Consider the following 21,365-nt stretch of genomic DNA (forward strand, 5'->3'; position numbering starts at 1 on the left):
GGAATCCTAATACAGTGAAAACTTACCAAAATAAATACATATTATGAAGGGTGACCCAAATGAACTAGCCAACTGATGGGGGAAACATACATATCCTGTCACCAAATGAAGCTTCCAGTATGAGGATTTGGTTATATCTAATCAAGTTGGCCCCATGGGAACATAAAATGACTCCTAATGATATATTCTGCTATATTCATAGATCAGCGCCTTGCTCAGCCATCATCAGAGGAGCTTCTTCCTGCAGCAGATAGGGACAAATACATAGATCCAGAACCAGATATGCAGAGAGTGAGACCTTGAAAGACTCACTCAGTTCTAAACCAGGTCCATTAAGTCCCTCCCCTCAGGGCTCAGGGAACCTGCAGAGGAGGAGATGGAAAGATTGTTAAAGAGTCAGAGAGTACGGAGAACATCCAAGAGACAAGAACTAAACATAGTATGACGGAGGTGCACACATGAACTCACAAAGACTATGAAAGCATGCATAGGGCCTGCACAGATCTGCACCAGATTTGGTCCCAGAGCTCAGGGAAAAAATTAGACATAAACCCCCATATCCCTAACCCAGAAGCTATCCAATTGATAACCACTCGAAAATGAAAAATTAGTTCTCACTGGGGATACAAACCACTCTTAAAGCCAGCCCCCATACCCAGCAACTGATCACCAACATGAAATGAACTCAAAGGTGTCTTTGGAGGTTCTCTGTCTAATAATGTTGTGTCAGAGATTTAATATTTTAATCTTATGGTCGTGTACATGTGTGTGAGTGTGTATTATGGCTTCTGGTTTAGTGCTTTTATGAGATTCCTGCGGATGTTAACCTGTGTGTCTCTACAACTATGTGTTTTTTTTTTAAAGATTTATTTATTTATTATGTATACAGTGTTCTGGCTGCATGTGTGCCTACACACCAGAAGAGGGCACCAGATCTCATTACAGATGTTTGTGAGCCACCCTGTGGTTGCTGAGAATTGAACTCAGGACCTCTGGAAGGAAAGTCGGTGCTCTTAACCTCTGAGCCATCTCTCCATCCCTATATGGGTTTCTTATGCTTTCTCTTTGTTTCATTTGTTTTGTCATATTCAGGTTTTATTTATCTTATTTCATTTTGTTTTATTATCATTCTGTTTTCTAAGGAAAGAAGGGTGAGGATTCAGATGGGAGGAGAGGTGGGGAGGAGTTGAGGAGTTCTGGGAGGAAAAACTAATCAATAAATTGTATGAAAAATATTTGTTTTCAATAAAAGAAAACTAGAAAAAATCAGACACAAACAATATAACGATGTACCTCAAGTTCTTAGAAAAGCAAAAATAAACCAAATCAAAATAAAGAAAAATAAGTAGTACACATCAGTTTGGAAAATAATGAAATAAAGACGACAAGAAAAATATGTAGAATTAATGGAGACTATAATTGGTTCCTTTAAAAATAGACAAAATTGGCATACTTAAAACTAAAAAAGGTAAAAGACTCAACAAAATTGAGTATGAAAGGGGGCATTTTAAAAAGATACCAAGAAAATACAGAGAATCATTAAGAAATATTTTGCATGCTGGGCAGTGGTGGCGAAAGCCTTTGCTCCCAAGCACTCAGGAGGCAGAGGCAAGCAGATCTCTGAGTTCGAGGCCAGCCTGGTCTACATGAGTTCCAGGACAGGCTCCAAAGCTACAGAGAAACCCTGTCTCAAAAAAAAAAAAGAAAGAAAGAAAGAAAATTTTCGAAAATGGATATTCCAATAATTTAGAAAACTAGAACAAACAGATAAATTCCTAGACACACTGACTTAATAAAACCAAAACAAAGAGGTAATGAACAACTCAAACATACTCATAATGGGCATAAAAATTCAATTCGGCAAAACAAAAAATTCCCAGGACTGACAGTTTCACTGCTGAATTCTATTAGACCTTGCTCTTCAAACTACTTTTTAAGTTTATTTTTATTTATGTGTACATGTGTATACCTGCTTGCATGCATGAGTGTCATATGTCCACAAATCCCCAGAAGGCAGAAGATGGACTCAGATCCCTTGGGGTTAGAGTTAGCACACAGTTGTGAGGTACTAGATATGGGTGCTAGGAACCAAACAATGCCCTCTATAAGAACAGCAAGAGTCATTAACTATTGAGCCATCTCTCTGGTCACATCTTCAAACTATCTTAAAAAATACAAAGTAAAGTAACATTATCAAGTTTATTCTACAATGTCAATATATCTTGATATTAAAAGCTGATAACAATAGCAAAAGACCATTTTCTCTCATGGAAATAAATGCAAAATTCCTCAGTAAAATACTTTTAACCCAAAGTGAGCAATACATTAAAAAATTAACCGTGATCAGGTTAATTTATTTTGAAGAATGCAAGAATAGTTGAATATGCACAAATGAATAAATGTATTGCATATAATAGGGACAGAAATCACATGATCATTTTAGCAGATCATAAAAAGGCTTTTGACAAATGTGAATGATCCTTCATGATAAAAATCCTGAGAAATTAGGAATATAAGAAATATTCCAACATATACTATAATATTAGTCTAAGAAAAAGAAAACTGAGAAAGCATCTCCTCTAAAAATCAGGAATGAGAAAAGGGGTGCCCTATTTTCTCCATTCTTACTCAATACATTACTTGATATTTTATCCAGAGAATGTAAACAAGAAAAGAGAAATAGTGGGGATAAAAATGGGAAAGAAAAAGTCAAATTATTCTTATTTCTAAGTAATCCTATACTTATAACACCATTCTTGTAGATGCTGTTGTCAACTCAGCATAACCCAGAATCACAAAGGAGACAAATTTCTGGGTATATCTCTAAAGGATCCCCTAGATCCAGTTAATAGAGGTAGAAAGATATAACCCTAATGTGGGTGGCATTATCCCATGAACTGGGATCCTAAACTGAATAAAAACATACTGAGCTAAGCAAGCATCAGCATTCGTATCTCTTTGTTTTCTTACTGTGGATGCACTGTTACTGGCTCCCTCACTGTCTGTCATTATAATGTCCTTACTGTGATGGTCTGGACCTTTGAGCCATAACCCAAAATAAACCCTTACTTTCTTAAGTTGCTTTTGTTATTACAATAAGAAAAATAACTTTTATATTACTGAAGACACCATTAAAATTATTGGATGTGATAATCAAACAAAATAAACAAAAATTAGTAATGTTTCTAAATAATAATGAACATACTGAGAAAGAAGCCAAGGAAAGAGTGCCATTCACAATGACATCCAAAAAAGGGAAGTGTTTCTATCTAGGAACAAAGGTAGCCAAGGAGCTTTTAAAAAGGTTAAAAAGCTGAAGAAACTGAAGGATATACTAGAAAAAATATTTCCTATAAACACTGATTGGAAGAACTAATATAATTAAAATGGTTAATTACCAAAAGTGATCTAGAGAGTGAGTTCAAGCCCCATTAAAATTTCAGTCACATTTATCACAGAAAAAGAAAACAGGAAAATTTATTATGGAAGCACAAAAGACCCCAAATATACAAAACTATTCTGAGCAGAAAGAGCAAAGCCAGAGGAATCATAGTACCTGATTTCAAATGATACTACAGAATCACCTGGTTTTGAACAAATATATCCAAAACAAACAATGGAGAAAAGGCAGTCTCTTCAGTAAATGGTATTGGGAAATCTGAATATACGCAAGTAGAAAAATGAAAATAAATCTGGTATCTTTCATCCTGAACGAAAAGTGATACAAAACTGGATCAAGATCTTAAGACTTTGAAACCTTGAATCTTCTAGAAGAGGAGAAACACTTCAAGTTATAGGCATAGGCAAGAACTTTCTAAAGAACATTCCAATAGCCCAGAATAAGAACATGGACAGACAAATTGTATTACAAGAAATCGAAAAGTGTATGCAGAGCAAATGAAACCACAGTAAAGCAAGAAAATCTTTAACATCATTATGTCTGACTGTGGTTAATGTATATAAAAAAAAACCCTCAGAATGTCAAACACCAAAATTGGTATCCAATCAACAAATGGGCAAATGAATTGGACAGTTCTCAAAGTAAAAATTACAAATAGATGAGAAAAATATCCATCATCTTTGGCCATCAGCAAAATGCAAATCAAAACTACACTAAGATACTAGAGAATGTATGGGCAGTAACAAACACCAACTTAGTGCAAACCAATTATGGAAATTAGCGTACAGGTTCCTCAAAACAGTGAAAATAGCAATACCAAATGACAGAGCTGATGTTGAAGTTAGTATACAACAGAATTACCTGCATGTCCATGTTTATTATGACTACTATTACAATAGCTAAATCTTGGAGTTAGACTATATGTCTGCCAACAAAAAAATGCGTAAGGAAAAAATGCAAGCAATGAAGTTTTATTCATCCATTAAAAAGAAAACAAAATTGTGGTCTAAGGAGATGGCTCAGTGGATAAAGTACTACTTACACAAACATTATAACTTAAATTCTGATCTGCAGCACCCACAGAAAACATGAAAGGTGGTAGCAGGCCTCTGTAATCCCAGTTTGAGAGCCTAAGACAGGGAAAACCCAGGGGCTCACTGGCCAGCCAATGTACACAAAACCACCAGTTCCAGGTTCAATAAAAGACCATGACAAGAAATTGAAGATATCAAAAGATGAAAAGATCACCCATGCTCATGGATAGGTAGGATTTTTTTTTTTTCTGAAACAGGGTTCTCTGTAGCTTTGGAGCCTGTCCTAAAACTCTCTCTGTAGACCAGATCCACCTGCCTCTGTCTTTCAAGTGCTGGGATTAAAGGCATATGCCAGCACTGCCAGCTTGGTTGGATTAAAATGGTAAAAAATGGCCATTTTACAAAAAGCAATCTACAGATTCAATGCAATCCCCATTAAAATCTCAACATAATTCTTTACAGACCTTAAAAGAACAATACTCAATTTCATATTGAAAAAAAATCAGAATAGATAAACAATCCTGTACCAAAAAAAAAGAACTTCTGGAGGTATCACCATCCCTGATTTCAGCTCTACTACAGAGCTATAGTAATACAAACCACATGATGTTGGCATAAAAACAGACAGGTGGATCAATGGAATTGAACTGAAGATTCAAAAGTAAATCCATCCAACTATGGATACCCAAAAGCCAAAATTATACAATGGAAAAAAAGAAAGCATATTCAATAAATGATGCTGGTCTAACCAGATATTGGCATGTAGAAGAAAGCAAATCCTTTAATCCCAGCATGCAGGAGGAAGAGGCAGGTGATCTCTGTGAGTTGAAGGCCAAGCTGGACTGCAGAGTGAGTTCCAGGATAGCCAGGGCTGTTACACAGAAAAACCTTGTCTCTAAAAATCAAAATAAAAAAACAACAAAAGGAGTACTGTGGGACAATGGTTTTGTACCCTGTAAAGATTTGTCACTTGTATTGGTTTAATAAAACACTGATTGGTCAGTAGCCAGGCAGGAAGTATAGGCAGGGTGACCAGAATAGAATTCTGAGAAGAGGAAAGGCTCAGCCTGTTGTTATCACTCAGACATAGAGGAAGCAAGATGAGAATGCCTCACTAATAAAAGCTACCAAGCCTTGTGTCTAACACAGACAAGAATTATGAATTAATTTAAGATGTACGAGCTAGATAAAAATATGCCTATGCTATTGGCCAAACTGTGTTGTAATTAATATAGCTTTTGTGTTACTATTTGGGTCTAGGTAGCTGGGAAAGAAACCAACAGTCTCTGCTTACAAAAAAAGCAAATGAATCTATATAACCCTGAACAAAATACAAGTCCAAGTGGATCAAAGACCTCAAGAAAAGTCCTAATATACTGAACCTGATAGAAGAGAAAGTGGGTAATAATCTCGAATGCATTAGCACAGGAGAAAACACATTATCACAGACACTGCAATCAACAATAAATGGGACCTCATGAAACTGAAAAGTTTCTGTAAGACAAAGTACACTGTCAATAAAACAAAATGGCAGCCCACAGAATGGGAAAACATCTTCACCAACCCGAAATCAGACATATGGCTGATCTCCAAAAATGTGTAAAATTTACACAATGGAGTACTACTCAGCTGTTAAAAACAAGGACAGCAGGAAATCTGAAGGCAAAAAGATGGAGCTAGAAAAAATTGTCCTGAGTGAGGTAATCCAGACCGAGAAAGAGAAACATGGTATATACTCATCCATAAGTAGATATTAGCTAGGTATTAAAGGATAACTATGCTACAATCCACAGACCCAGAGAGACTAAATAACCAGGAGGGTTCATGGAGGGACACCCAGATCTCCCTGGGAAGGGGAAATAGAGATTTTGTGAGTGGACTGAGGGTAGGCAGGGATGGGAACAAGAGTGATCAGGTTGGAGGGGTGGAAGGACAGAGTGATTACTGCGGAGTGGAGGGGGCATTTCAGAGTCAGGTAAAAACCCGGCACAAAGGAATCTCCCAGAAATGTACAAGACTGACCCCAATTTAGACTCCTAGAAATAGCAGATACCTAGCCTGAACTGGCCATCTCCTGTGACTAGATTGGTGCCTAGCCCAATTGTCATCAGAGAGGAGTCATTCAGCAACTGATGAAAACAGATGGAAACCCAGTTAAAAATTAGGTGGAGTCTGGGGAATCCTGCACAAGAGAGGGAAGAAGGAGTGGAGGAGTCAGAGAGGTCAAGGATAGCACAAGAAAACTCACAGAAACAACCTCAAAAGGACTGAGCCAGGCGGTGGTGGCGCACGCCTTTAATCCCAGCACTCGGGAGGCAGAGACAGGCGGATCTCTGTGAGTTTGAGGCCAGCCTGGTCTACAAGAGCTAGTTTCAGGACAGGCTCCAAAACTACAGCGAAATCCTGTCTTAACAAAAAAAAAAAAACCCAAAAAACAAACAAACAAATAAACAACAGCAAAAAAAAAACCTGAATTGACAACCAGGGAGCCTGCATGAGACTCTCCTAGGCTCTCTGCATATATGTTACAGTTGTGTAGGTGGAACTCCTAACAGTGGGAACAGGGATTGTGTCTGATTCTTTTGCTGGCTTTTGAGACCCATGCTACTCATACTGTCACCTTGCCCAGCTTTAATACACGAGGAAGTGCTTAGTCTTACTACAACATGATATGCCATGTTTTATTGATACTCATGGGAGACCTGCCCTTTACTAAACAGAAATGGTGGAGGAGTGGATTGGGGGGATGGGAACAAAGGGGGTGGGGAAGGGACTGGGAGGAGAGGAGGGAGGGGAAACTGTGGTCAGGATGCAAATTAAATTTATTAAAATATACAGAGAGAAATTTTAAAGAAAATATTTTCTCTGAAAGAGTATACTGCATTTACTGAACTCTGCACATAAATTCTTGTTTTCCTTTAAAATATGCTATGCAAAATAAGACTATGTAAAAATAAGGCAGGGATGGGAAAACAAACCTCTGGGTAAAGGCATTTGCTGCTAAACATGATGACCGGGGTTTGATACCCAGGACCCACATTGCTGAAGAGATCCATTCCCACAAGTTGTCCTCTGACTTCCACATAAGTACTATAACACATGAGTATAATAAATAAGTAAATGTAGTAACAATAAGGTAGAAATGTGACTGCAAAAGGTATAATATTAGCCTCTGGACTCTAAATGCAACTTCACAGGCAAGTATATTCATATACATATATAAACTCGCATATGCCATACACAAAAAATTAAAAAAGAAAAAAATCTTGTCATTTCTAAGAAAATGGATAAAACTGGAGGTCATGATGTTAAGAAAATGAGCCACAGTCAGAAAGACAAATGTTAAAATTTTTCTTATGCGAAATCAATCCCCCCCCACTGTTTGTGTGTATGTATAAAACCACCACGTTACATAATGAACACATGTTGATAATAATTTTAAAAGAATATTTACAATTATTTGATGGTATCAGGAATTTTATCTTTATTTGGGGAACTATAGCACATCTTATCATAAACTTTAAAAAATTTGTGTGTGTGTGTGTGGCATGTGCTTGCCAGGGCTCTGTATGTCTGTCTGTAGGTTAGAGTGTAACCTCAGGGATTCCTCCTCGAGACTACATTTTTTTTTTCTGAGACAGGGTTTCTCTGTGTAACAGCCCTGGCTGTCCTTGGAACTTACTTTGTAGACCAGGCTGGCCTTGAATTCACAGAAATCCAGCAGCCTCTACTTCCAGGATTGCTGGGATTAAAGATGTGCGCCACCACATGCTGGCTGCATCTCTTGTTTTGCTACTAACAAACCCGGGTTAGCTGGTTTCTGAGCTACCTGTTGCTGCCTTTCTTCCACCCTCCAGAGGACTGGGATTAGAGATACCTGGCTTTGTGTAGATTTTGAGGATTCAAAACTCTGGTCCTCCATCTATGTGGCAGTTGCTGTTGCCAGCTGACCTGTGCTTCCAGCCTTTAAACATTTTTACAACAATAAAAAAATTGTTTTAGAAAATGTTCTAGCCATGCTTGGTAGCGCATACACTTACTCCTAGCACTGCAGAGGCAGAGGCAGAGGCAGAGGCAGAGGCAGGTTGATCTCTGTGAATCTGAGGTCAGCCTGGTCAGCAAAAAAAATTTCAGGCCAGCCAGGGCTACATAGTGAGTCCTTGACACAGAAACAAAAACTCATAAACAACTCAATATTCCTATTGAAAATTACTACTGAAAATATGCCAAAGAAAATTACTACTAAAATGTCATATAATATTTCAGATTTTTGATTTTTTTATAATTGTTTTTAAGACAAGAGTCTCTCTACATAGACCCAGATGTCCTGAAACTCTGTAGACTAGGCTGGCCATGAACTCAGAGATCCATCTGCCTCTGCCTTCCAAGCGCTGAGATTAAAGGCCTGGGCCACACTGCCTGGCTAATGTTAGAGGTTCTAAATGCATGCAAACCTATTATCTTTAAAACAAATGAAACCAGAGAAAGAATTTTTAAAAGTTAAAAGGAAATCCACTTTCCCTTGACTGCCCCTTTGAGCCTACCTCCCTGAAATAACAAATGTTAAAAGTAAGGCATTTATACTCTCCCGTCTCAGTTCTCTTTTATATATGCAAAAGGATATATGTATATTCTTACTTTATGCATTTGAGTAAAAAAGAACCAGAGTGGGAACGGGTGGGCATACACAAAGGTATTAAAGAATCCCAGCACTTAGGAGTCAGACACAGACGTATCTCTGTAAGTTCAAAGCCAGTATGGTCTACATATACACAGTGAGTTTCTGTCTCAAAAAAAAAAAAAAGAATCCTAGAAAACACCCTCCAACTGGACATGCAGTTTTTGTCATTTGGTCCTCAACACAGGCCCACAGAGAGAAACTAATATTTAGTTAAGAAGGTCATATAATAAACAACAAAACAGGACATTAATCCCAGCACTTGGGAGGGAGAGGCAGGTGAATCTCCATGAGTTTAAGACCAGCCTACTCTACAAAGTGAGTTTCAGGACAGGCTCCAAAGATACACAGAGAAACCCTGTGCCGAAAAACCAAAAACAGAAAAAAAAAAAAAGGAAAAGCAGGACTCGGTCTGTGATTTGGTTTCTGACATATAAACTTCAGAGAGTCACTGAGCATTTTTTTTCTAATGTTTAAGATTCATTTACATTTATGGGTCTTATGTATACGTCTGCACACCAAAAAAAAGGCACCATATCCCGTAGTTGAGGTTGTAAGCCACCATGTGGGTGCTGGGAATTGAGGTCGGGACCTGCAAGAGCAGTCCGTGCCCATAACGGACTTCCTCCAGCCCCTTCCCTGAGCATTTTAACAGATATATCACACATTTCTGCGTAATCTCGGAGAGCTTCAGCAGTGAATGGAAGAAATAAAAAAGTCCTGACTATGAACTACCACATAAGGTGGCGCTTGGAGGTGCTTGGTTTAGGAGAAAAGAAACGACCGCAAATCATCATAGGGGGCTACGGAAGATGGAGCTACTCCCAGACTACACCCCTTTAGTTGCGTCAGGAATACCCCGTATGGTTGACGCTTCCAATGGTGGTTCAAATTCTGGAACATTCCATACAGAAGAGCGGGCTTTTTCAAGCACGGGACAAACTATTACACTTGGGGGTACAACTTTTGAAATTGTTTAGATTATTATTTATGTATTTATTTATAGGGTTTTTTTGTCTGTTTAACTTCCTTTTCTATCTTTAAAGGATCTCAATACTAACAACAGCTGGTTCCCAATTTTCTCTGCCACGAACAGGGGTTGGGGGCACTGCCTCACCCCACCCCCTGCCGGTCCTGGAAATTGGAACAGTCCAAGAGCAAACCTCGCGAGATGTCCGAAGGAGATATGCTCCTCGCGAGTCCTTTACTCTGGAGCCGTTTGCCTGAGGAGGAGGACTGGACTTTGGCGTGTTGTGTTGCTGTCCGCTTTGGTTAGCAGGCTGGTCTTGTGGCAGGCGTGTTGGATTGGTACGTTCTCTAGCCACTAGTGGAAGCGGTGAGTCCGGGGAGGGTGTCCTAGCCTTCCAAGGAGTCACTTTTAAATAAACTCGGCTGGCGCGTTGCAGGGGCAAGGTGAGCTAAGGTCTTGATGGGAGGCTTAAGGGGCGAGGTTGTGCTTTCAAAGACCTGCAACAGACTGTTCTGTCCTTACAAGGCCCGCAAAGCACCTAAGACACTCAGCCGTCAGCCATCATGGACCCCGAGGATCCCTCTAGTGGGTTCCGGCATGGCAAGGTGTTAACGTTCATCAATGAGCAAATGTCCAAGCAACCAGAAGGCCCAGCGTTCTACCAAGAGAACCTGTCCCTCTCCTGGGAGGAGGTGGAAGAAAAGCTCCGAGTCCTCCTGGAGGATAGCGAGAAGCCAAGCCAGGCTCAGGAAGCCTGTGCCTGGGGCGGCCTGGCCCTGGGTGTTCGCTTCGCTTGGAGGCAAGGCCACTTGCAAAGGCGCAGAGTGCAGTGGCTGCACGACTTCGCCTCCCTGCACCGGTCAGCGGCACATGCCTTGGCCTCTGACCTGAAGAAGCTCACAGACCAGCAAGAGATGGAGCGCAAAGAGGCGGCCTTCCAGCTTCAGCTGGCCCATACCAAACTGGCGGAGGTGCAGAGAGAGCGGGACCTGATGAGACTGAAGCTCCTACACGCAGTAAGATTGCCTCCTAACCCAGTTTTAGCCACCCCTATGCCCATACCCCATTTCTGGAATATGGCTCAACTCTTCCCACTTCTCTCTAGGAGCTGAGGGCCTTTCCAGTTGGAGAGATGCCAGCCGTGAAGAGAGCTCCTGCTACTGCTGGAGGGGCAAAAGCAGAGACACAAAATGCAGGGAGAGACAGAAGAGGTGAAAGCTAGCGATAGAGCTGTGGGTGAGCCAGAAAAGGAGATAGCCATGGCTGCCCCCAGGGAGCTGGAAGGCACAGGAGAGCTGGGAGAAAGCATCTTGGGTCATTTTGGCGTTATGGATTGGAAAGATTTTGGCTTGGGCTTGGACGAGGGAAGAAGGGGGAGGAAGGAGAGGAAGACGGCAAATCTAGTGAAACACTTACATGTTCTGTCTCTGGGCCCTTAGATCTCGGGTCCACACCCTCCCCACAATCTGTTACTATCCAACTCCCTGCCTCATTCACATACTCATACGAAAGCCCCTTCCCAGTCACGCCCACTCCATCCCCGCCACCAAGCATCCTCACAGAACCTCAGATGCCTCCCTACTTCATGGCTACTGATATGAATATGTCTGACACTGAGGGCCCGACAGTATACCTCCAAGAACCCCCGAAAGAGAGCCAAAATAGTGGAGCCCAACAGCAGAGATCTGGGGATTGGAACTGCCCTTGGTGTAAAACTGTGAATTTTTCACGGAGTGAAAACTGCTTCCACTGTGGGAGGCGGATATGGCTGCAGAGCCCTCAGTGAGTTCAGAAACATGATACAGAATTATCATAACAGAACTTACCATAGCGAAATCAATTTTCAGAGGTGGGAAAAGGAGAATGGGGGGGTCATGGGAATGGGGAAACATGGGATGGGTACAGAGATGGTGTGGGAGGGACAAGTTTTGATGACTTTTTTTGTATTCCAGAATTAGCATTTGACATCCCAGAACTGCTTCGCCTGTGTTGGGGGTGGGTTGCGGGGGGGGGGGGGGGGGGGGAGGGATGTTTGGGTGTGTGTATGCATAGCCCCTCCCTAGTGGCTGGTGGGCCTAGACAGTTAAATATATAAAGACCCTACTCTTTCTACTTACCTAGGCTTTAGAAGATGGAGCCAGAGGTTATTTGGCCCATTCTAAGCCAAAGATTTCAGACTGGAGGATATGAAGGGAAAGATTCAATTGTCAGGATAGTTTTGGGTAAAGAACCAGTGGTCGGGGACAGGGTTATAGGCAGTGATTCTGGAGGCCACAGCCCATCGCTGGTCCAGGCTAAGGTAGGGAACAGAACCGGCTGCTTTTCAGTTTTAGCCAGGTACTAGAGCCTCCAGGAGCTGCCAGTTGTACAGAGAAGTTGATCAGCTGACTACAAAGAACCCAGCTACCTTTTATTTCTATCAAGTTGTGTTATATAAGGTGCCACTTTACCTCAATCCCTTCTCTTTAAGATAAGTAGGTGCCTGTTCTCAGCAAGTAGATCATTCTCATATCAGGCACTTTTTCTTTCATATTTCGATTTTTCTTTGATTAAAAAAAAACAAGGTCTCATGTAGCCTAGACTTGCCTCAAACTTACTAGTAGTAACTGAGGATGACTGACTCCAGATCCTCCTGCCTCCACTGCTAAGCGTTGAGATTACCACGCCTGGCTCAGAAAAGTAGTTTGAAAACAATGCACCATTAAAGAAACTTAATGGAATTGGCAGGGGAGTTGAAGTGGAGAACAAGCAGTGAGAATTCCTTTATTCCAAGTCTCCAGGAATGAACTGGGTAGAATGCCTATGTTCTGAGGGAATTCTATTACAAGAAAAAAGGTCAGGCCTCTGGCAGTCGTTCCTAGGAATGAACTGGATAGGAGGCTCAAGTTCTGAGAGAGTAATACAAGAAATATAACCATCCAGTGAAGCCTGAGATGGCTTAACCTCAGGTTTATGCTTGACTCAAAATAACTTGGTGGAGATTTGCCACCCCTGTGAGAATTCTGAAAGCCTACAGATTATGCCAGCACCAGATGCAAACAAGGACTTCTGTGACTGTACAGCCTCTTAAGAGAATGCTTCCACAGTGGGCAGAACCGTGGACAGGTCTGAACAGGAAACTCCACTACTCCAAGGTGAGTCAGCAACTGATAAGGCACAGAGGGTTTGCCAGTTTACAGGGGAAAGCACAGTGCTATCTGATGGGATTCTCCCTTCCAGTTCAGCAGCATGCTAAATGGAGGAGAATGAGGGTTTAAAAAGTTCTTGGTGTATTCAAAAATACAAAGTACAACAGAACTTTATCCCAGTAGGAGGAATGGTGGAGGAAGGTGGAAGCTGGGGGAGTGAGGAGTAGGAGGGAGATCAGTCTGTTTCTCCCACTCTGTGGCTACAGAATGTGTTGAGAGGAACTATGTTTTAGTCCTCAGGCAGAAGGAAGACTGTACCTGGACCAGACTGAGATACAACTGGAAGACTCCTGCCTATCTCTAGAGACTGTGAACCTGGAGAAGCTGTTGTGTCATGGGACACCTGTAATAGCAGAAATGTGACTTTGGGTTGTCTGTTGTTGGTGACAGTACAGTTATCTTCAGGACTGGAGGCCAGATTTCCACCCTGAAATTTTTCGAATGTCTTTTGGGCTTGTTTATCTCCCTCTACTTCAGGGTTTCCTAACCTTATTGCACTTGGCATCTGGATTTGGACAGTTCTTTGCTGTGAGGTAAGAGTTCTTGTGCACTGTGAGGCACTCAGCAGATTCCTAGCCTGTCTGTGTGACCCATTCCCAACCCTTCAGTTTTGACCACCAAAACTGCCTCTGCATAGTGCCACATGTCCACTAGAGGGCAAAAAAAAAACAACCTGCATTGGGAACCTGACACAATGAAGTACATAGCCATGCAAGCAGGTAAAGACAAGGACAGAGACAAGGACACAGAGGATGAAGCTGACTGAAAAATGTCCACTAGGTCTGGTGCTTACGTTGGATCTTCAAGAAAACTCAGGGTGGTGTGACACCAAACTTCCAGGACTGAGGAGTGAAGGAACTTCTACAACAGTGGTTCTCAGCCTTCCTAATGCTGAGACCCTTCATGTTGTAGTGACCTCCAACCAGAAAATTATTGCCGTTGCTACTCTATAACCACATAATTTTACTACTCTCATGAATTGTAATGTAAATATCTGTGCTTTCCAGTGGTTTTAGGTGACCACTGTAAAGAGGCCATTTGACCCCCCCAAAGGGGCCGTGACCCACAGTTTGAGAGCCTGTTTTCTACAAGGACTCTAGGTTGTGAAGGGAAAAAGTCAAGTGAGATTCATGATTAAGAGAGGGCTATTTGTCACTTAGCCAACATGCTTGGGAAAAAGATATTTGGGTATCATAGAGTTTTCCTGAGATAAACATTCCATCCTGCAGGAAAGCTCCTTAAGACTCAGGTGTTTTAAAAGAAGACTCATTATTAGAAACTTGAGCTATTAAATGTAAGAGAAAAAAATGGTCTTATGTACTGGATGGCTGTATGGGAGGCATAGCCAATGGTATTAAAAGAAAAACAGTACTATGAAAGGGATCATTTTTGTTTTATGTTAGAATAAAAGTTTTTTAAAGTTCTTAGGTATATATGTATGTTACATTGAAATGTTAAAAACTTTATATTTACAAAGTTCTTAGGTATATATGCATGTTACATTGAAATGTTAAAAACTTTATATTTTATATTTACAAAGTTCTTAGGTATATATGCATGTTACATTGAAATGTTAAAAACTTTATATTTTATATTTACAAAATTTATATTTCAGTATGAATTGAAAAGGTATGGAAAGATATTTAGCAAACAAGGTATCAGGCAGGGAAGAGAAGGCAGTGTGATATGGGCTATAAGATAGAGGACAGGGAAGTTTGAGTAAAAGGTTTTTCTTTATGTACCTATATTTTGAAAGTAATATGATATTCATAAAAAATAAAGAAAACTCATTTACCCACTCAAGTTTGGAATGGCTGTTTCTTTCTCGGGGATGGGAGGAAGAGGACAGCAGACACTGGTTTCTGTAGCACAGGGTAGGGTTCCAGGAGGTGGCCAGACTGCATGCCTACACGCATGTATGTATGTGAGTAATGTACCTGCAAGTGAGAGGGGACAGAAGTTCAGGGCAGTGAGAAGCCAAGCTCTGAACATCTTAGGAATAATGAAGCATAGAATAGGACATGGATGGAGAGAAAAGGATCATCAAGCTGCATGGACCAGCATAGGACCAAACTGAAAGGAAACTTAGACAGTAAGAGTCTATAGGAAAACGAATTGCTCTTCTGAGACTCAAGAAGGGCACCTAACACAAAATTTACAACTCCTCCAACCCAGCCACACTCTCACTGTAGCAGAAACACCACATCTGTGGATGCATAAGCGGAGTCCCAGCTATATTTTGTTTTCAGGTCCAATCTGCTGGAATTGTAATGTCTGGCAACCCAGTCTTTAACACCTTAAAGAATTAAAGCAAACTTCAACTTACTTTGAGTCTTTGACTTTACAGTATGGACTGCACAGTGCTTGACAGAATAGGTGTAGCTGACACACTGGCAAATTGTGCAACTGCAAGGACCTAAAAGAGATGAAAAAGCAAAAATAATTCTAAAAGCTTGTTTGAAGCTTTTTTGTAACACTATGCAAGTATTAATTTAGCTTAGAATTTACTTCATCTTGCACATAATGAAATTAAAGACAAAAAGGTTAAAATAAATTGGTCAATGTGCCACACGCAGGGCCATGCTGATCTGGGTGGCTGGTGCTGCCACCTGGAGCCATGGAGATATCCAGGCATGGGCCATTGCCTAGTGCCATGTCTGGGTCTGTGGCCCCATGGCAGCCCGGGTCTGGGATGATGTATGTGGCTCCTGTTGCCACCAAGGGCGCTGTGGATTTCTGGGGATCATGCTGATCTGGGTGGTCTGTGCTACCAGGTCTGTGGTGGCATCTAGGCCCGAGCTGCTGCAAGGGCTGTGTCTGGGTCCCTGGTCCTTTAGTAGCTGGGGTCTGTGATGAGGACCATGGTGTGTACCTGTGTTAGCATGGGGGTCCATTGGAGCCATGCTGTGCTGGGCCGGCCCTGCCCTTCACTGGTCCTGTTCCTTGTTGGACAATGCAGCAGGCAAGATGGCCCTCCCCCTCACCACAGGTATGCACCTCACCTGGGCAGCACACTAGAGCTGATCCTGTTGTCCTGGGTGCAAGTGAGAAGGAGAGCAGGAAAGCTGACCCACCCTCACCTCCCACATTCCCCTACAGTAATCAGAAGGGCCCTGCACCTTGCCTGGGATTAACAGTAGAGCTGGCCCTGGTGATGTGAGTGTGGGGGACCTAGATCTGAGGACCTGAGAGCAAAAAAACTGGCCCCACCCCTTGCTGGGGGTTGCAGAGTGAGCTAGCTGAGGCAGTGCTGGAGAGCTTGCCTGGGTAATGCTGACCAGTTCAACTACCGCCCAGGCCCACAACCAGGACTATGAGTTAGCACACCCCAACATCCACCTCATCTCTGAACTGTTGGAGCATGTTAAGGGGACAAACCTACAGAAACAAAACAGCAGGATCGCCATGACACAGAACAACAGGATATCCAAGAGGAGCCCCAGTGAAAGCCCATTATCAGTGGTGTAGCAGGAGCCAGAGGCCGAGTCAGACCAATAACTCATGGCAATGAACACTCAGACGTAAAGATGAATGGTCTAAAGGGTAAACTGTGTGACTCACTGAACCCACAATACAGCTTCCACGACAAGAGTCTCCTTTTTGTTTCGTTTCTTTGTTTTGTATAGTTTTTTCTTTTGAATTTGGTTTTGATTTGGGGTGGGGGCAAGGGCAGAGGACAGATGCAAGAGGACGGGAAAATACGCAGGATCAAAATGAATGATGTGAAACCTACAAGGAATCAACAAAAGTTTTTTTAAAAAATGATCAAGGTCATGTATGTAGGTTAACCAAGTCTGACTCCATGGTCATACTATGTGTCAGGGACCAAGGTGAATACGTATTAACTCAATGAGCAGTACGGTAATGGATACAAGGTGACTTTTCCAAACAACATTTACTAGATAACATTTTTAAAAACTTTTGTATGTAGTACGTGTGTGTGCATATACATGTGCACATGCTTCTGTTTAGGAGGTACACATGCACATAAGCATTCACGCATTTGGAGATCAGACGTCAGTATCTTTCTCTATTGCTCTCCACCTTATTTTTTTTTAATATTTTTCATCTATTTTTTATTTTATGTGTATGGGAATTTTGCCTGCATATGTATGTCTGTGCAACACATTGTGCAGTGCCTGAAATGGCCAGAACAGGTGGCATCAGATCTCTTGGAACTAACTTACAGAGGGGTTGTGAGCCTCCATGTGGGTGCTGGGAATTAGACCTGGGTGCTTCAGAAGAGCAGTCAGTGTTATTTGCTGAGTCCCATGTACCTTCCTTTTAAGGCAGGTTCTTTCAATGCCCTGGAGCTCAGCAAGAATAGCTGGCCAGAGAGCCTACTGTTTGTTTCCCCAATGCTAGGATACTCAATGTAGGTAGCACATGCTATCACATCTGAATCTTTACATGTGTGCTAACAAATCTAAATTCATGTCCTCATGATTGTGTAGCACGCATTTCATTGATTGGGGATATCTCCAATCTTATAACATTTTTTTTGAGACACGGTTTCTCCATATAGCCCTATCATGGGATTCCCTCTGTAGACCCCTCTGGCCCCAAATTCAGAGATCTACCTGCCTCTGCCTTCTGAGAGCACAGGGTTTAAAGGCATGTGCCACCATGCCTGGCTATATAACATAATCTTGACTGACAATACTAGCAGTCTGTCCGTGGCAGTGCTTAAGAACAGTTAAATTGAATAAGTACACTGACACTTGGTCAGTATGCTTGAGAACAGATATTGGGGGAAATTTATGACAAGCATTGAAACTCCCTGGCAAAGGCAGTAAGGGTTGAGATTAGGCACTTGTACTCTTGTCTTCTGAGATAAAGCATTCTGTCCTACAGTAGGAAAGCTTAGGACTAAAAGGAGGCTCACTCGGTCTGAGGAAATCAGTGGTGGTGCATCCCTTAATCCCAGCACTCAGGAGGCAGAGGCAGGAGGATCTCTGTGAGTTCGAGGTCAGTCTGGTCTACAGAGCAAGTTCCAGGACAGCCAGGACTGTTACTCGGAGAAACCCTGTCGTGAAAAAACAGGAAAAAAAAAGAAAAGTCTCAGGAAGCAAATAACTCAAAAGCTTCAGGAATTCCTTGAAACAGACTAGATGTAATAGGATCCCTTTCTTCCCAGCAGCTTCCTAGAAGAGGAAGAGACCAGCTAAACTGTCTGAAAGAGCAGAATCTGGCTAGCTGCCTGGAAAAGATACTCTCTAGCCTAGTGAGTTGCCTGCCGGTTGGTTCCTGTTGCCACAAGCCATCCCCCATCTTCTGAGACATTCAACCAAGGCAGAGTTCTCTAAAGGGAAAGTCTGGGTGGAGTGAGACTGGGCAATTTCTATATGACTACCTTTTCTCGGGGCAGTTTAGGAGTAGCATGCCTTCATGCTACGTTGGTGCTGGCATGGCTCCTACAATGAACTTTGAGACATGTGAGCAATGCCAAGTCCTTTATGCATAATGAAATTCTGTGTGAGGAGTCTGAGGGAGAAATCCAAATGAGGCTGTCTTCCCTTATGTGGTAAGAAATCACTTGTCTGTCTGATGAGTGGGATCCACAACATGATTATAGACACCACAAAATAAAGGTAAGGGTTTAGAGCAAATTTTATGGTCTGAGAGGAACATGTAAGAAATGAGTTCAAAAGGCTAACAAGAGGTTGTGTAGCTGCTGTTATGTATAGTAAACAAATGTAGAAAACGCTGAGATGGCTCCTCAGTGAAAATTTGCGTCAGTAAGAGAGGATGCAATAGAGATGCTGTCCTGCCGTTGTCAGAATACAAGGAAGAGTGCACGCTAGGAGTAAACGGACAACAGCCCACTGGAGCACATGGCTCTGGTAGGTCTTGCTTGCCCTTCTCCATTCCTAAAGCTAGCCACAAAGGTCTATTCCCTTTATTTGGCCGATTTCTCTTCCCCAGGTTCACTACCAAGGTCCAGCTAATTAGCTTGGCTCACCTAATTAACATGCCAAATTAAAATTAAACACCTCCTTCTAACACGGGGTTTCCCCTTTTATGTTTTCTCTCCTCTCTATCCAGAGGCAGTCCTTTGTCCTCCCACATGCTACAGGACAAATACCCTAGCACCCTTTTCCTTGTTCCTTTCCTCTTCTTCCTAGTCCCCTATCTCCTTTACCACCACATCCTAGCCCATTCTAACACAGACCTCACCTTCTTCTCTTAAAAATTACACCTGTGTAGGGAGCAGGACCTGTTTTATCCTGCCCAGCTAGCTTACATCAAAATAACAACACAGGAACTGTATTCATTTAAACACTGGCTGGCCCATTAGGTCTAACATCTTATTGGCTAATTCTTACATCTTAATTTAACCCATTTCCATTAATCTGTGTATTGTCACATAACTGTGGCTTGCCAGCAAGATTCTAACCAGCGTCCACCCCAGGCAGAAGCTCCATGGCGTCTGCCACTCTGCCCTTATTCCAAGCCTTCAGTTCTGTCTACTCTGTCTACCTAAGTGCTGCCCTATCAAATGGCCAAGGCAGTTTCTTTATTGAAGCAATGAAATCAACACATAGACAGAAGAACCTCCTACACCACTCCCCCTTTTTTGTTTAAACAAAAAAGGCTTTCACTTTAACATAGTAAAATTACATAAAACAGTTATCAAGCAAGAATTAAAGTTGTAATATTTATATCTATTTTATCTTTTACCATAACAAAGGAAAACTATAACTACAACTTTTTATTATTTTTTAACCCTATCAAAGACTTTAGAAGGATATAATATTACCTAAGTAAACAGGAAGTGCATTGTAAGCAACTTTTAAAACTCTGGAAATGACAGAGACATCTCACTGCCTGTACAGTCACCCAAAGTTTTTGTACCGTTGGGGCATTCATCTTAAGCCTACAGTCCAATAGTATCCAGCAGACTTTTTCATGAAGCAGGAAATTTTAAAAACAGTTTAGTCACTTTTTTTTTGTATTCTGTAGAATGTCTCGCAGACTCTCTTTAACAGGAGGAGTTTGTCATCCTGGCTGCCCAGCTAACTTAATCCCTGAAATAATCACACAGAAACTGTATTATTTAAACACTGTCTGGTCCATTATTTCTAACTTCTTATTGGCTAACTCTAACATCTTGATTTAACCCATTTTTAATAATCTGTGTTTACCACGAGGTCGTGGCTTACCGGGAAATTTTACATGTCTGACCTGGTGTCTCCATGGTGGCTCTCTGTCTGCCCTTCTTCCCAGTATTCAGTTCTGTCTACTCTGCCTACATAAGTGCTGCCCTATCAAAAGGCCAAGGCAGTTTCTTTATTCAACCAATGAAAGCAACACATAGACGAAAAACACCTCCTACACCACACCAGTGCCACAGGCCTTTAATCCCAGCACTTGGGAGGTAAAGGCAGGAGGATCTCTGTGAGTTTGAGGTCAGCCTGATCTACAAGAGCTAGTTCCAGGACAGGCTCCAAAGCTAGAGAGAAACCTGTCTTGAAAAAACAAAAAAACAAAAACCAAAACCAAAAATTACACCCACAAGGTGATTTGCTGATGTTTTTCTGCCTGAGTCAGAAAGTGGCCACTTTAACTTTTTTCCCACTTAATAAAGAATCTCTCTGTAAAAACAGGTGTTTGGGTGTGGTTTGTGCCTAATCCATGATCCAGGAGGGAGTCCCTGCTATGCCAGGGGTCCCCTTCGAATGTGTGTGCTAGAGTCCTTCTTTAGATCCAAAAATTTGGAATCCATGGGAAGTATTGGATAATAAAGAGGAAAGAAATGAGACAAGAGTGACAATTAAAAAGCTACAGACAAGTTGGGTGGTGGTGGCACAGGCCTTTAATCCCAGCACTTGGGAGGCAGAGGCAGGCAGATCTCTGTGAGTTCGAGGCCAGCCTGGTCTATAAGAGCTACTTCCAGGACAGGTTCCAAAAGCTACAGAGAAACCCTGTCTCAAAAAAAAATGCTACAGACAACACATGAGAACACTAAAAGGTTGAGAAAGAGAGAGATTTAAGATGGGCCTTGAGACTGGAATGGAGCTTTAGTGACTTTGGTGAGTCTCATGGTAGTGAAAGACCCTCAGGACCCCCCTCTCAGAACCCGCAGCTGGCATGT

At 41.9% G+C, this 21,365-nt stretch overlaps 2 protein-coding genes across 8 annotated transcripts in view; one reads left to right on the forward strand and one right to left on the reverse strand.

Annotated features, from left to right (window-relative positions):
- Vsig1 (V-set and immunoglobulin domain containing 1) overlaps positions 1-21,365 on the reverse strand; it is a 159,234-nt gene that overhangs the window by 103,996 nt on the left and 33,873 nt on the right. For all 6 annotated transcript variants that reach the window (XM_085684621.2, XM_087903177.1, XM_085684620.2 and 3 more), the window contains one exon: positions 15,597-15,686. The gene's annotated coding sequence lies outside the window, so the exon portion shown is untranslated. The remainder of the gene's footprint in view (positions 1-15,596; positions 15,687-21,365) is intronic.
- On the forward strand, positions 10,283-11,450 carry Tex13b (testis expressed 13B). 2 transcript variants are annotated; one of them, XM_085684623.2, is made up of 3 exons: positions 10,283-10,420; positions 10,608-11,098; positions 11,188-11,450. In XM_085684623.2, exons 2-3 carry the CDS (start codon positions 10,646-10,648, stop codon positions 11,302-11,304), a joined length of 570 nt encoding a protein of 189 aa, XP_085540749.2. In that variant the 5' UTR covers positions 10,283-10,420; positions 10,608-10,645; the 3' UTR covers positions 11,305-11,450. The 2 variants fall into 2 exon arrangements, with proteins under 2 accessions (XP_085540749.2, XP_085540748.2); XM_085684622.2 differs by having other exon boundaries at positions 10,308-10,525.

The sequence above is a fragment of the Myodes glareolus genome, chromosome X (assembly GCF_982192425.1).
Source record: "Myodes glareolus chromosome X, mMyoGla1.1, whole genome shotgun sequence".
Classification (NCBI taxonomy): Eukaryota; Metazoa; Chordata; class Mammalia; order Rodentia; family Cricetidae; genus Myodes; species Myodes glareolus.